This window comes from Monodelphis domestica, chromosome 2 (genome assembly GCF_027887165.1).
Source record: "Monodelphis domestica isolate mMonDom1 chromosome 2, mMonDom1.pri, whole genome shotgun sequence".
NCBI classification, from domain to species: Eukaryota; Metazoa; Chordata; class Mammalia; order Didelphimorphia; family Didelphidae; genus Monodelphis; species Monodelphis domestica.
The window spans coordinates 261179780-261196352 of NC_077228.1; the positions used below are offsets into that span (position 1 = coordinate 261179780).

Genomic DNA, 16573 nt, shown 5'->3' on the forward strand with positions numbered 1-16573 from the left:
TGAACTCAAGAAGACAAGTCTTCCTGATTCAAAGCCCAGTGCTCTACCCCATCACCACCTAACTACCTGGATATACCAGGTTCCACCTGGATCCATCATATTGACATGGTCTCAAGGCACTTCATAAATGTTTAATTGAATATTCCTCCTCAAATCAGCCTCCTTTGTCAGTGACATTAACACTGTCCCAGCCTCCAAGAACCAAGACTTTGGAGCAATTCTCTTTTCATTCCTTTCTTTCATCCCATCTCATTTAGCATATCCTATCTATTTTTTTTCCTTCAAAGCAATCCAACTTTATTTTTTTTATTACTTTCTGATATTTCCACTCTGGTTAAGCCACTTCCCCTACAGCCTGCCAAAAATGACAAGCTCAAGCCTACTCCAGAACTGTCACTCCTGATCTTAGAAATGCCTCTAGATTGTGGTTAACTCCCTGGTCATCTTTCCAATTTCCCATTCAGTCTCTTCTTCCCCTGTAAAATGGCATAAAACTAAAGAATTGATTAAAGGATTACACTTTCAGATGACCTTCCCTAAGCTCTGGGTCAATATTGCCTCTTTCCTCTGCCTTTTCACATCCTTTAAGATCTACCTCTTTACCATTTTTCCCTTCCTACTTCACCAAGGTTCCTGTCCTTAAAATTCTTACATCATATTTTTATGTATTTTTTTCTCCCTCCCCATTGAAGGTGGAGTCCATGGGGTATGTAAATTTCTTTATGACAAGGGTTCTGTTTATACTTTTTTTCTGTACCCCTTTATCTATGAACAGCTAGGTGGCATAGTAGATAGAGTGCCAGACCTGAAATCAGGAAGATTCATCTTCTTGAGTTCAAATTTGACCTCAGACACTTACTATCTATATGACCCTGGGCAAGTCACTTAACTCTATTTGCCTAACTCTCTTCATCTGTAAAATGAGCTAGAGAAGGAAAGGACAAACCAATCCAATGTCTTTGGATTGGTAAAACCCCAAATGGGGCCATGGAGAGTTGGACAGGACTGAACAACAATAACATTTGTAGTAGCAACTACCAATGCTGGACTACATGTACTATTAACTGTAGTAGGATGCTGTAAAAGATAATGGTTTTCAGTCAAGGGTTGGACTAGATGACCTTTGAGTTCCCTTCCAACTCATCCTGTGATCTTTGATTCTTGCAACTATGTATTTATAGTCATCTTAGTGTCTTAGAAGTAGCAAGGTGCAGTAGAAAGCAGGTTTCCAAGCTAAGAAGACTTCTGCCAGCAACTATATAAGTCACAGTGGCATTTGCTTTGGAAAAGGAAGTCCCTTAATAGAGCTCCTTATCTTACACTGATAAAATCATGGTTCTGATTTTTTTTTAAAGTGTATGCCTTGTTCTATTAGGCTATAAAGACCCATGAGATCAGGACCTGTGTTTAGCAGTGTACTGCACACAATAGATATTTAATAAATAAAATGTTCAATGAATTAAATTGCTTTTGAGTAGGAGGCATTCAATACATACTTAATTGATTGTCTTAGCTCAGATCTCAGTGGGGTTCCAGGTTTCCCCTATTCCAAGCTCCATCTTTCTTTTTGACTTCCCAAAGGTACTTATAAATAACTCTCTCTTTCTGAGGTTCATCCCTCTACCAGTCAAAGGCAGAGATGGAGAGCAACAGAAACAGTTATAAGATGTAGAACAAAGGCGCCATTAAATATATAAGGCCAGTTCTAGGATCATTATTCTTTTAATATATTATTCTGGAACAAAATGAGTAATAATTTTAAAAAAGCTCCTGGTAGTTCTTGTTTACTCTTTATAATTTAAATAAATACCACCCACCCACCCCCTTACAATTTCCCTCCACCCCCACCATTCTTCCCTCCCTGGTCCCAGCCCCTAACCTTGGAGCTGGGTAAGATTTCAGAGCAGGCCACTTTTACTACCAAATTTCACATTTTCCTAGCCTGGATCCCCACCCCCTACTCCTGGCTCTACCCTCAAGCCAGAAATACTCATAACTATGGAAAAGATTTGAGTGGTGAGATATTTAGGGACTTGGGAGAAAGAAAGCATCTTTGATTCCCTTAGTACTAACCTCAGTTCCCTATCCCCTTGTCAGTAGAGGATAGGAAGAGTGTAGATTTCCCCCTCTAGATTAAAAAATAAATAAATAAAATAAATACCCCCCCCCCCTTTCCCACTTCTTAAAATGTAGCTCCTTTTTCTTCCCCTCTGGAATTCCTATACCCCACCTCCCTCTTTTATTACCAGCCCTTTCCCTCCCTCCCAGTTTTACCATCTAACCTCTGACCTTGTTGGGCAAGGAATCCATAGCTCTGACAAGAGAGGAACAGCCAAAGGCCCCAACTTCCAGCCCGGTATTGCCTTTCTTCCCCAAAGTCCAGCAAAGGGGCAGAAGGTAGGCATTGTTGGAAGGAGTTGCCCACTCCCCAACCCCCTACCATTCCACCTAGCCTCCTGGGTCTTGGTGGTTGAGGGTTAGGTTAAATTGTTCTTACTGACTGTCTTTCAGTTCTTACTGACTCTCTCAGGAGAGACCAAGCTTCTCCCTCCCAAGGCAGGATCCTAGAAGGAGACTGCATCTGGCCTCCTTTAGATGGTGGTATCCCAGGGGGAGGCTGGGCATTGGTTTACCCTTTGGTCCTCCTCTGGATCTGCCCCCCCAGCTCCTTTCCCTTTCAGATAGCGGTATCCCATAAGACCGTTTGCTGTCGACGGCATGGAGGGGTGCCGGTTTTTCGGGGTTCTGGCCCCCGTCTCCAACTGGGGAGGATGGGCATGCTCTCCTGCTTGCAGAGCCCCCGGTCCGGCCGGTGCCTTGCCTTAATCTCCTTGCAGACGCAGCGTTTTCTCTCGATTACCTCCAACAATTTGCCATCCCTCTCTGGGGCTGGCTGTGGGGGAAGAGGCAGCAGCAGGGCAGGATGGGTCTGTGTCCCTCCCCCCCCAATCACCAAGTATGGGTTGGGGGGAGAGGAAGAAACAAAAAGGGATTGTCAAGGATCACAGAATTGCTGGGTACCTGTTCTCTTAACTCTTTTCCTTATTCTCCATCCTGATACATACTCCAAATAAAGACACCTTGAACTATTTTTCTGACCCCTCTAACCCTTGTCTCCACTGTCACTATGTCACTAGGAAGTATCTGAAGACAGATTTGAAGCCAGGACCTCCTGTCTCCCTGGCTCCCTAATCCACTGAGCCAAACACACACACACACACACACACACACACACACACACACACACACACACACACACACACATCTCTTTTTACAAATGAGGGAACTGAGGTCCAAAGCAGGGTGGGGATTTGTTCAAAATCATACAGCAAAGTTAATTCCTTTAAAAAAAAGTCATTACTGGGGGGTAGCTAGGTGGCTCAGTGGATTGAGCGCCAACCTTCCAGGCAGGAAATCCTGGGTTCAAATTTGGCCTTGGACATTTCCCAGCTGTGTGACCCTAGGCAAGTCACTTAAGCCCCATTGCCTAGTCCTTACTGCTCTTACGCCTTGGAACCAATACAACCCTTTTTATAGTGACAAAAGACTAGAAACAAAATTTTTTAGAACTTTCCCTGATACCTTCTGAAACTGTAGACTCTGGAATTAACTGAATTCTAGTTAAGATATGAAGGGTGATCTACAATAGAGATTTATTACCTTATTTTAGGTCACTAACTTCAACTCTGTAGGGCTCATTTTCCTCTTTTATAAACCGAGGGGTTGTACTAGATGGCCTTTAAGGACCTTCACAACCCTAAGATCCTAAATTATTTTCCGTTTCTTTTCTGCAGTTATTTCTTGTATTCTTTCTTCCTTTGTCCCTGGCCTCCAAATCTTCTTCCCCAACTATGTCCTCCTATCTGCTTTAACTACTTACCACCCTGGTTCCTGTTTTCTATCCCTACAACACTGTCCTCTGCCAGCCATGCCTAGCATTCTAGTACTGTTGTTTGGTCGTTTCAGTCATGTCTGACTCTTCATGACCCTATTTGGAATTTTCTGGGCAAAGATACTGGAGTGGTTTGTTATTTCCTTCTTTGGCTCATTTTACAGATGAGAAAACTGAGGTGAACATGGTTAAATGACTTGCCCAGGGCCAACACAGTTAGTGAAGCATCTGAGGACAAATTTGAATTTGGAGCTTCTTGACTCTAGGTCAGGCACTCTGTCCACTGTGCTACATAGCTGCCCTTCCTATATCTCTAGCCTTCCACACTTAGTTCCCTCTACCCATCCTTTTTTTTTTCTCCTTTTCCTGAATAATAAGAGCATCAGTCTCTCCCCTTACCTGGCTGAGGGTTTCCCTGGGCTGGCTGCAGGGTCTCGGGGTATGGACAGCAGCATGGCGAACTCCAGAGGTAGAGGCTGAGCGTCCTAGGCGGTAGCCTCCAGTGAAGTCTGGAGAGGAAGGAGAGAAATACCGGAGGAAATGGGTCTGCCCCAGGGCTTTCTTTTCTCCCTTAGCCTTTTCTGTCTGTCTTGCTGTTCTTATCCCCTATATTGCATTCTGGATTATCAAGGGGGCAGGGGATAGAGACTGGAGGTAAAGTGCAGAATTAAAATGAAAGGCTTGAGATATGGGCAAATGTGGGCAGTTATGTTTCCAGAAATAGATCGTATTCCCATTCCATTGAGCTAAATGGCCCCTGTCTCTGCCCTCCCCACACGCCACCCTCAGCTGAATGAGCAGCTGTTTTAGAGGGTGGAGGCTGTGTATATATGTGTGACTGAAGCACAGTAAGGGAATCTCACCTCCATTCCGGTGGCAGGCAGGGAAGGTTTGGCAGGGCATGTTTAGTCCTGTTCGGCCTCCTCCTCCTCCAGCTTGGTCCCCACTATGATGGGCCCTGGCCAGCAGGCCCTCTGCCCCCTGGCTTCGCACAGGGATACCGGATGGGAGGACTCCCTTCTCCTCCCTCTCTGCCTTGCCTGGACCTTCTGTACTACCATTCCAGGCCCGGACACCTTCCACAGCCTCTGCTGGAGGAAATTAGGAGATATCAGATCCCTCAGATACCCTAGGATCAGTGGGGAATATGAAAGGAAGGTTTACATCTGGGAAAGAAGTAGGAATTATGTCCTTTTTTCTCTTCCTTCTCTTCCCACATCCCCCTTTATTCAGTCACACAAAAATTGTTTCTTGCTATTTGCAGTTTTTAAGCCTACTTCTCCATGTATCGGAAACATCTCCTAGGACCCTCTAGGAAGAAAACGGGGTGCCTTCCCTCCCCACCCCTTCTTGGTTCTTCCACCCACCCTAAAGCTTAGTATCCTATTCTTCTGCTTATCTCTTTGTTATCTTTTGACCCTCTCAGATAAGCTGGGTCAAAGGTCTAAGGACCAGGAAGGGGTGAGGGAATCCTGGGGCAGGTGATACAGGGGCAAGCTTGAACCCAAGTTCCCAGAAGTATGCCTGGTGGAGGATTGGGTTGCTAGGTAACGGCAGGGGCCTACCTCTCCTCTCCCTCCTGTCTGGGTAGGTTGTCATGGTAACAGCTGGGAGACAGCTGTGTTTGGCTCAGAATCCATGAATACACACAGGGTCCCTTCCCCCTTACATCTCCCAGAAGGCAAGTGGAGTGTCTGGGGTTGGAGGAGGGGGGGAAGGGTGTCCCCAATTAATAATATTTAGCTCCCCTTGGCTCTAAGATCTTCCTTCCATTCTCCTGGCTCTCTCAACCCCCATACCCTCTTCTATGATCCAGTGACCTTCTCTCTCCTTTTTGTCCCACCTCCTTAGTTGAATGCTCTGATGTGAAGGATAGCTGTTCCACCCTGGGTATTTCCCCCTTGAACTCAGAGGGAGTAGAGAATAGCTTCCCACTGACCCTCCCCAAACACAATGCCTCTATAGCCTCCCCCCAACCTGAGCACCTCCCTTCCCTCCCTCCTCCCCACCTGCCAACTCACTCTCCAGTTCCTTTGCTTTCCTCCCTCTGTACAGGACTTTTCTCTGCAGGGCCCAGCCCGCCCCAAATGACGTTGTTCCCACCTCCTCCTCCTCCTGCTCTTCCTCCTCTGGTGTCCCTGAACTGGCAATGACATGGGCACAGGATATGCTAGCAAATGCATCCCCACTGGTACCCTGGTCCTGCAGTTGGATCTTGACCATGGGAGCAGGAGCCCCAACCCCGCAGCCCTTAGAGAGCAAACCCCCTGCCTTCAGGCTCTCATAGGCTGGGGGTCTCTTGAGCCCAGCTGTGGCTGGATAAGTCCAGAGGGGGCAAAGGGGGCTAGTCGTAGGGTCGGGAAGGCTGTGGGGAGAAGCTAGGCAGCTCCTGTGGTGAAGCACTCCAGGCCCACTGGGAGGGGTGGCTTTCCCAGGAGGCACCGGCCTAGAACTAGTACAGAGCATCCCATGAAGGACTGAGATTTCCTTCTCTGTCTTCGGCTCCCCGCCCCCAAGAGGTGGGCCAGTTGGTAGGACAGAGTGTGTGGTCACTTTGACCGCTGAGTATACCATGGTATATGACACAGCTTTGTCCTTGGGGGGTCCTGGGAGTAACATGGTGGGGGTGGGGGAAGATGTCGATGCTCCTGCTGCCTTGGTACAGATCATACTATGGGAATTGGGGATCTCTCTCTCCTTCTCCCCCCGGGGCTGTCCAGAGCCCTGAGGGGGCAGTGGTGTTGAATGGCTCCTGGCCCGACCAGAGGGCCCCAGTAGCAGCAAATTGGCAGCAGGAGGAGGAGGTGGAGGTGTCTCTTGATCCCGTCCAGGCACTTGAAGAGCTGGGACAGGGATAGCCGGTTCCTTGGTGTGACAGAGGACTGGCAACCTAGAGACCCCATCCCCAGGGGTCCGGGTAGCAGGCTTGGCTTGGGGGAAGGCAAGAAGTGGGGGACGGTGTTGGAGAAGGTTGGGGAAAGGTGGTGGGATTTCACAAGGGGAAGTCTTAGTAAGAGTCCCATTCTGTCTGCTCTGGAGGGCAGAAGCTGGACGACGGTGGGAGTGATGAGAATGAGGGTGATGCATTGGAGAGATGGAAGCTGGTGGGGGTACTCCATTGGTCCGGCCCTCTGCTATCTCTTCAGGGAGTGGGTATTTCATTTCTTCATATATGGCCTCACTCTCCTCAGAGTCAGAGTCTGGGCCAGCTGGGAGGCCCGTGCCCCCTCCTCCAACAGAGGCACCTGCTGGGCCCCCGCTACTTCTTCCACCACTTCCTCCACCACCCTGGAAGACATCTCCCACCATTTCGATGTATACAGGTTCTTCATCTTGGGAGCTCAAATCGTGATCACCTAGCACCCTGCCCCCCCGGCTGTATCGATGCAGGGGCAGGACCCCAAGCCGAGAAGTGGGAGCCATTGAGCAGGACTCATCAAAGGAGACGGAGAGCTGGGTGTTGGGACTTCGCTTTGGCTTCTGGGGAGGGATTTTCCGGCTGGACTCACGGCCTTCAGGAGCTGGTTTCTGAGAACCTGAGGAAATTCCGGAAAGGGAAAAAAATCCCCCAAACCAGGCTGAAATAAGACTGGCAGAGAAGAAACATTTAAGACATTCTGAACTCATTTTGCTTCATCTCCCCCTCCCATCTCCTCCAACTCATAGTTCTAGTTGGTTGAATTTCTGCCTTTTGCCCTGCTTATAAATAAAGCTACAGATTCTATATCCACTCCTACAATTTATCCCTCAGTTCTTAAAATGAATTCTTCTAGGATAGATTTCTCCTATCCATAGAAATAGCTCAATGAAAAGAGTTATGTCCTTGGAGTCAGAAGACCTACATCCAAACCTAACCTGTAATAATACTCTTCATATAACCTTGGGCAAGTAACTTAACCATCCTGAACCTCAGTTTCCTCATCAATAAAATCAAGGCATTGTACCAGATGGCCTCTGAAGTACCTTCCAGTTCTATGACCTAAGATCCTACCATCACCCAAAATAGTGTCTCTTGTTCATTCTAAAAATGAAACTTTCCACTTTCCCTTGGTACCAAAATGGACTTTTTCCCCCCGATGGATTAAGAAGGGAGTGTTATAGGGGGAAAGAGGGTCTTACCTGTTTTCTTGCTGGGAGGTGCCTCGGCCCCACTTGCAGCCATGCTGAGTTTAGTGCTGGGGTGTCTCCGGGGCTTCACGGGTGGCCTCCGGGCTCCAACATCTCCCCCAACTCCACCACCCCCACCCCCGCCACCAGTGCCCCCACTACTCTCCATGCTTCCCACTGAATGGCAGGAGAGGGAGCGGGGAGCCATGGCACTACGGCAGGGGTGAGGGGCATGCTCCTGGGAAGCAGGCATGGTCATGAAGCCCATCCTGAGAGAGCGTCGAAGCGAAGAAACGTCTCGAGCACGAACCCCAGGCCCTGGCCCTGAAGGACCTGTAGGCCCCACTTCCTTACTTGCACTGAGGGAAGGGATTGGCAAAAGAAAAAGAGAGAAGCAGGGAGAGTCATCAGGTCAAGCAGGGCTTTCCCTAAAACTATCTCTTCACCTCCTGATGTGTGTGTGTGTGTGTGTGTGTGTGTGTGTGTGTGTGTGTGTGTGTGTGTGTGTGTAGTGTGTAGTGTGGTATGTGTGGGTGTGGGTGAGGCTGTGCTGCAAGCAGCAGGTGAGAAATGAGGATTCCAGAGATCCATAGAAAGGGACACGAGAAATAAAGCCTAAAACAGTAACAATCAGAGAAAGAGGATTCAGGGTCTCAGTGTTGGGGGATTTAAAAAGGAAGACAAAGGACTAGGAGTGAGGCTCTGAGAAAACAAGGGCAAGGATCTAGTTGTCCTTGCTTGTTTGGACTCCCATATTTTAGATAGCATCTTCATGAAATGCTTCATGTATATTTGGAGAACTGCAAAAATCTGATGTCAAGCACATTCCTCCTGGAGGAAAGCATGAGTGACACACACAGATGCAGGCTCAACCCTTAAAGTTTCATATCTGGCCTCGATTGTGTTTGAAACCTCACATGCACACATTCCTGATGGCTTACTTTTCCACTATGTTTCCCATCCACTCCATCCATCCCTAGCTGTCTTCCCTGCCCCCATCCCCTGTGATTCTCCTTCCTCTAGTTCTCCTCCTTTCCTTCCTCTTGCTGTCATTCTTTTACCTTACTCCCTCTCCTGACTCCACAATTTATTCCCCCCTCACTCTCATTCACAGTTTGTGTGCTTCTGTGTGTGAAAGAATGGGGGGGGGGGGGACACAAGGAGGATTGTTGTGGGGTGGGATCTCTGATTAGGGCCCTGTCTACTAACCCTTCATTAAGGGGAGATCTCTGCAGTGATAGCTCTGATTAATCTAATTAACAACAATAATTAAATCCCACAGTAAGGAAGGGGAGGAGGGGTAATGGGGAGGTGGATCTGACTCAGGCTTCTCTAGACAGTGTAGCCACTGAGGGGGAAAGTGAAGGGAGTCAAGGGGTGGGGAGATGAGGAATGAAAGCTCTGGCAAGGGAGAATAGAAAGGGGAGAGAGAGAAGGAGAAAGTGGGGAGGAGGAGGAGGAGGAGAGAGAGAGAGAGAGAGATAGAGAGAGAGAGAGAGATGAGAGAGAGAGAGAGAGAGAGAGAGAGAGAGAGAGAGAGAGAGAGAGAGAGAGAGAGAGAGAGAGAGAGAGAGAGGAGAGAGAGGAGAGGAAGAGAGCAAGAAACCAATAATAGGAGACACAGAATTGGAAGACAACAGATCTTAGTGCAATCTAAAGGGACATAATAGAGTCCTTCAAAAAATCTCTTCTCTGTCATTGAATATCTGTGTGAACTTGGACAAATACTTTAACCCCTCTGGTCAAATAAGGGAGATGGGCTTGCATGGGTTTTAGGGTCCTTCCAGCTCTAAATTTATGAACCTATTAATGAGGAAACATTCTGCTCACCTCTAGATAGAGGGGTGATGGATTCAGAGTACAGACTGAGGCTGATGTGAGAATTTGTTTTGTTTGACTATACATTTTTGCACTGGCTTTTTTTTCTCAATGGGGCAAAGGAGGATAAAGTGAGAGGAAGAGAATTCAAAACCAAAAATAAAATAAAATTGAATTTTTGAAATTTTTAAATAAATTTCTGATCCCAAGTTAGAATTCACTGATCCTGATGCAACTATGTCCTTTCATCTTCCATTTCTTCTACTTTGTACCTCTTTCCCCCTGGTTCAACTTTTCCCAGCTCAAGAAGATGGAAAAGGAATTAAAAGACTCCCTCGTTCATACTATTCCCTCCTTGGACCCTGTGGGATAAGAGAGCTACTTGCCCCTGCTCCTTTATTGTTGACTTGTACTATCTGAGGTCAGGTGACAAAGAATAGAAAGGGCAGCTGCAAGTAGGATGGGGGTGGGGAAGGAGAAGATAGGGAGAAGAGAAAGGAATTTATGCTTAAGGTTTTGGGGGATGATAGAAGGGGTTGAATAAAAGAAACCAGTCCTACAGTCAGGGCAAAGGGAAAATGGAATCACAGAGGTAAAGAATGAAAAAGTACTTTTAGAGAGAGAAAATAGTAAGTTACTGAGGACTAGAGGAAAAGCTTAGTCTATAAACATACTGAAAGCTGGGGTCATGCTTATTATGTGATTCTCTTTATATGGGGCTTAGGACAGATACTGTCCATAAATAAATGCTTACTAATGACAGTAAGCCTGAAAGAGAAAAGTGAGGTTGTGGGGAGTGGGCAACAACCAAACTCATACTATGTGAGAGAATTAGAATCATTTTATGGTCTTACCTCCTTTTGGCCTCCTCCTCCTTGTGCTGTCTCCACTCCAGCTTGGTTTTTCGGTAGAGCAGGTTCATGTCGTAGGGCAAGAAGGAGGAGATGGGGGGCTCTGCTCAGCACCACCAGGCCTGGGGGGTCCCCCTCCCTGGGTCCTGGATCAACTTGGTTGGGGAAAGAAAAAATAACAATAATAGAAGTAGTGGTGGTAGTGTGATGGTAGGGGAACTTGGAGGAGAAGGAGGTGTAATAGAGACCTAGCAGAAGAAATTTAAACCATGTGGGAATAGAACAAACATGTCATCCCTGTTGTCCTCCTGTCTGCTCTTGGAATTGTCCCAAAGAAGCTTTCAGTGAATCTAGAGAAGATAAATTTACATCCCAATATTTCAAAAAGCAGACTTTTTATCAATCTGGACAATAGTCGGTAGAACATGAGATATATAAGAATAATAACAGGATAGCAACTTGTCCTTGGTCCAGTCCTATCTGAATCCATCAAAAAAGATGAAGGAGAATTAACAACAATAATCGACATATTATACTTTAATCTATCTATGCAAATAACTTTCCATATATAATAATACTAGCTAACCCATAGCACTTTAAGGATGGCAAAGTGCATTACATATATTATCTCATTTCATCTTCACAACATCCCTGTGAGGTAAGTGCTATTATTATCCCCATTTTATAGATGAGTAAATTGAGGCAAAAAGAGGTTAAGTAACTTGCTAAGGGTCACACAGTTAAGATGAAAAGAGATGGAAAAAAAAAAGGATGAGAGGATGCCAGGAATAAAAAGGATAGGAGACATGACTTGGGCCCACAAAAAGAAATGACAGAAAAACAAAAACAGACTAGCAGAGGCAAACAGATATTGAGAAATAGCTCAGGTCCCCAAATGTGCAGAAACATATACTGACACATAAAATATAAGCATATTCTATATAGACTTACATATAACACATACACAGACAGTATAATGACAGACCTGGATAATATAGATACACTACAGAGCCAGACACACTGATGAACATGGATACATGGACGTATACACAGGTAAACAGATCTGGAGACAGATGCACCCACAGACATAAACACCCACAGACACACCCACAGACTATAGACACACACAAACATACAGACATCCACATTAATCAGATACCCAGAATTAGACAGACAAACAGAGGAGTTACTGCTTAGTGCCTTATTGGTGTAGGTTTACAACCAATTTTTTTTTTTTTGGTTGGGGGTGGTGGAGGCTCAGTCAAGTTCCTAGCATTTGGGAGTAGGGAAGGGGGACTGAGTCAGGGGCCAGTCCCTCTTCTTAACCCAGGATTGTAGTCCTGCACCTGATTAATGGACCACCCCCCACCCCCACCTCAAACACACTCACACACACATACACACCTCCCTTCCAGTGTTTAGGCTAGGGCCAGGCCCTGCTCTGTCTCCTTGTCTGTTCCCTACATCACCTCCTTGGCAGCAAGTCCCCAGCCTTCCCTAGCCCTGGCTCCAATCTCCTTCCAACCTCTTAGATCTGTGGATGCGGACAAGCCCTTCTCTTCCAGTTCCAAGTATTGGCTCACTCCCGAAGCATCACAGGGGTGGGGGGTGGGGGACGGTTCGCGAGGGGCGGGAGGGAGTCCTCAGGTTCAGTCCCTGGCTCCAGATGTCTCCCTCTGAGTGCCCACCTTCATATCCTAGTCTGACACTTCCCCCATTCTCCCAAACATCCTCACCCCTCACCATCCCCATTCTCCTTGCTCACCCTGGGGCCTCTTCCCACTGCATCCCTACATCTCCACGGATCCTCTGGACTTGGCCTGCCTCATCTCTCATGGCCCCCTGGTTCCCATGTCCTCCTCCACCTCTCCCCTTGCCTGAATCTCTTGTGCCTCTCGGCTCCCCTTCCTCCATCCAACATCCCCCTCCCCAACCAAGTCCCCCCAGTTTCCCCATTTCCCCCGTACCTGGCCTGCCAGGCGCCGGCCCCCCCATGCCGGGCGGAGCCCGGAGCAGGAGGAGGAGGAGGAGGAGGGAGGAAGGGAGAGAGAGACAGAGAGATCAGGGGGGAGCGGAGCCCGGGCCTGCCGCAGAGACAGCCCCGCCTCCAGGTCCGCCCCCAGACCCGCCCCTGGCCCTCAAACCCACCCCTCCACGCGGGCCCGGGAAACAGGGAGAGAGCTAGGGAGCTAAAGAGACCCACGATTGCCGGAGAGACTAGGTATAGAGGGGCAGGCCGAGAATGAATCGGAAAGGAATGAAAGATGCCAAGATCGGGAGGAGAAAAGCCCCCAGATTGCGGGTGGGTGCGCAGCCCCGTCGCCACCGCTGCCCCCGAGCGCTAGCGGACTGTCTCTTCTCTTCCAGGGTCTTTCTTAGCCTGACTCTGTTCCCTGCCGCCCCGGGGAACCTAATTTCTGATCTTCCCTCCCAGTCTCAGCCAAACCCGACCACCCTCTGCAGCGGTTCGGGCACCCAGGTGCTCCTTGCCCGAGGGGGCTCCCTAGTGGCCGCGCACGGATCTGCAGCCTCTAGCCCAGCCTAGACTGCTTCATTCCTAGTCTGTTTCACAGCACAACCCAGCCCCGCGAGCAGTCAGAAACCAGAGTTGGCTTTAATAAAGCAGGACGGAAGCTTACTTAGAGGATCTCTGGCCCCAGTTGACTCCTCTGTAGAGAAAAGGGTTTGGACAAGGTGATTTCTAAGGCTCTTTTCAGCTCTAACATTCTGCGGTTTTGAGTTGGAGATCTTGAAAGTTTGAGGGCGCCCCCCCCCCCCCCCCCGCCAAGGTAGGACCGCTGGGTGGGTGGGTGGGGAGCGGTGTAGTTAGCTAGAGAGACCAGCAGGGGTAAGCAGCTTTACTTTCCGAGAGACAAAAGACACTGGCAGCAAGACCGACAGATGGCAATACAAATAGACAAAGACACCTTTCCAGCAGGAGGGGCTGTTTATCTTCTTCGTCTCCTAAAGATGAGGGAGCTAGGGGGAGGTCAATTCATCCTTCCCCATCGACTTTCCACACGTCCTGTACCTGGCATCCTAAATACCTGAACTTTGCTTTCTCTGTAAGTGTTCAAAGTAACCCCTGTACCCCTGCATAGCTGGGACACCCTCTTCTTAACCCTTGACTTTCAATAGCTGCACGCCTTGGAATCGTGGGAGGATTGCTTTAGGAGGACAGTAAATAATCTCTTCGAATATTAATTACCGCTAGCAGCATTATAGCCAGCTTAATACATAGTATAAAGTAAATTCAAACACCAGGAAGTACAATTTACCGCCTCAGTCCCTATCCTCATCCAACCCCTAGAAATCTGAGATCTCACAAATGGGAATTTACTCTTTTGGCTTCAGGTTTTATCTTCTGTTAAACTACTCCTCAAACAATGACGTTCCTGGAGAGGAGATAAAGCATCTCTCTTTCCTCACAGTAGAGAGGTGAGGGACCACTAGAACAGAGTATTGGATATGTTGTCAGGTAAAGTTTCGTTTGCTTCTTTAAAAAAACAAAGCTGTAATGTAGTCAAAATCATCAATAAAATGAGCTGAACAAATAATCATAAAATAAAATATCGTTGGATGAGGTAACACCAGCAGAATAGAAACTTTTTGAGAACAGGGACTGGTTTTGATTTTTTTTTAAATTTTGTTTCCTTAATGCCTAAAAGTAGGCACTATTTTAATAAATATTTGTTGAGTTGGTTGAGTTTGTAAACTGAAGCTGTTTTTGGCTGGAAAAATGAAGAGAGGGTGAAGACATTGATGGGGGTAGGAGGGAGAACTTCAGAGTTCCAAGTTCCAAGCAACAGTTTTCTTACCTTGCTAAGTTCCTAGGACTTAGTTACAATGATAATCATCCAAAAGCATTTCCTGAGAAAATTTGACCCCCTTTCCAGGGCCTATATACCCCCTAGCCATCAGATAGATGATAGATAAGATACACATACACATATGTACATATCTATAGAATGTGTATATACAGTACAACATATTATATATAAAATATCAGAAATGCTGTCAAGAATTTGGTGAGGAAAGTTCACTATTGAGCTGAAAGGAAACTTAGAGGTCATTGACACCAACTCCTTCATTTTACAATTGAAGAAACTGAGGCCCAGAGAGGTCAAGGTTTCAGGACTAATTATATTTAAGGCTGTATTTGAACTCAGGTCTACCTTAACAGGATACATCTAGTGGTCAATCAATCAATGTTTATTAAGTGCCTACTTTGTGCCAAGCCCTAGGGATATAAAAAGAGGCAAAAGATAGTCTCAAAGGAAGTTATAATTGAATGAGGGAGAATTGCTTCCCCACCAGAAGAAAAGAAGAGATAGTAATTTCTTTTGGGCAGAAAATAGGGAATGAAGGGCAGCTAAGTGGCTCAGGGGATAGAAATCGAGGCCTGGAGACAGGAGATTCTGGGTTTAAATTTGACCTCAAATATGTCCTAGCTGTGTGACCCTGGGCAAGTCACTTAAAACCCAGTTGCCTAGCCCTTGCCACTCTTCTGCCTTGGAACCAATATACAATAATGATTCTAAGATGAAAGGTAAGAGTTAAAAAAATAAAAAAAGAGAAAGAATACTTTAAAATTATCATCCTCTGAAGATTTGGAGGGGGGAGGGGAGGGCAGGAATGCAGTATTGAAATTACAAAGTATGCTTTGGGACATTTTTACTGTCTATAAGTGGAACAGGCTGTTTTACTAGTTGTGTGATCACGGCCAAGTGACTTAATCTTGAGCCCCAGTTTCCTTATCTATAAAATGGGAATAATAATACCTGTAATACCTACCTCACAGAGTTGTCATGAGAATCAAATGGCTTAACATGCTTTTGCAAACCTTAAAGTCATATTTTTAAAAGCCAGCAATGATTATGGAGTGGTAGTTAGTACCTTATTATCAGATATCTAGAATGGAAGTTCTCAGAGAGGCACAGGTGGGATGAAGCCTCCAGAATCTGACATCTGCATTAAATGGCTGATTTTTTCATTTGTTTGGGAGGGTGAGGGGGATAGGGTCATGAAGAGAGAAAATAGGAATCTGAACTCTTTCTAAATGAGGAGCTATTAAATGGAGGATTCACAACCACCAAACTAAGAGATAGAAGCAATTTCCAGAGTTGTGTATATTCCTGTGTTTGTGTGTCAGGGTGTGTGTCTATAGGCTATGTGCATATCTCTGTGTACAGTTGTGTTCCTAAAGAGAGAGCTATATAGATATATGTGTGTATGTACACATAAAATATAGATCTATGTGTGCACATATATGGATGAATATCTGTAAGGGCATCTTTATGAATATCTTTGTCTACCCATTCATATTTCTAGAAATGTGTGCTCAGAGTAAAATACGTATATGTATATATTTATATATGCAGGCACATATGTATATATCATCTGTGTATACCACACATGTATATTATAGATATATATTCTATTGTGTACTGTGTGCATTATTATAGGTGTTATGCATTATATATGTGTATTATATGTTTGTATTTTGCAGTATGTATAGTATACACGTGTATGTTATATGTATGTATGATGTGTGTATCTTATGTGTATATATTATGCATGTATTATATGTGTGTATTATAGATGTGTGTGGTATATGTGTATATATTATATGTGTGTATGTGTGTTTTATATTGTAAATCTACTATGTATTATACTATATATGTGTATAATATATGTGTATTATATATTTTATATTGTGTGTATGTTACATACATGTATAATGATTTGTATATGTTATGTGTGTATGTTATGTGTGTGTGTGTAAATATAGCAGTGTCTCTCTCTGAGTTCATGTCTTGGGATGTTCATTTGTGTCTCTGTGTAACTGCAAGGGGATCGATCTTCCTCCAAACCCAGCCCTTGCTCCCCAAAGTCCTCGGAAGAG

General features: G+C 46.1%; 1 protein-coding gene across 2 annotated transcripts; it reads right to left on the reverse strand.

Moving 5' to 3' along the window:
- Window positions 1–1706: 1706 nt before the first annotated feature.
- NYAP1 (neuronal tyrosine phosphorylated phosphoinositide-3-kinase adaptor 1) lies at window positions 1707–13183 on the reverse strand. 2 transcript variants are annotated; one of them, XM_056817766.1, is made up of 7 exons: window positions 12636–13183; window positions 10672–10823; window positions 8012–8358; window positions 5914–7428; window positions 4756–4983; window positions 4292–4401; window positions 1707–2929 (listed from the first exon to the last, which is right to left on the reverse strand). In XM_056817766.1, exons 2-7 carry the CDS (start codon window positions 10737–10739, stop codon window positions 2678–2680), a joined length of 2520 nt encoding a protein of 839 aa, XP_056673744.1. In that variant the 5' UTR covers window positions 10740–10823; window positions 12636–13183; the 3' UTR covers window positions 1707–2677. The 2 variants fall into 2 exon arrangements, with proteins under 2 accessions (XP_056673744.1, XP_056673746.1); XM_056817768.1 differs by having other exon boundaries at window positions 4756–4980; window positions 12636–12922.
- Between the last annotated feature and the right edge of the window lie 3390 nt (window positions 13184–16573).

Excerpts from the sequence above, each read along its gene's own strand:
- NYAP1 (XM_056817766.1), bottom strand. The coding sequence starts at position 10,739 with ATGAACCTGCTCTACCGAAAAACCAAGCTGGAGTGGAGACAGCACAAG. Across the intron at positions 7,429-8,011 it reads ACCTCCCAGCAAGAAAACAG|GTTCTCAGAAACCAGCTCCT; the intron begins GTAAGACCCTCT and ends GAATTTCCTCAG. Across the intron at positions 4,402-4,755 it reads TGCCTGCCACCGGAATGGAG|ACTTCACTGGAGGCTACCGC; the intron begins GTGAGATTCCCT and ends CTTCCTCTCCAG.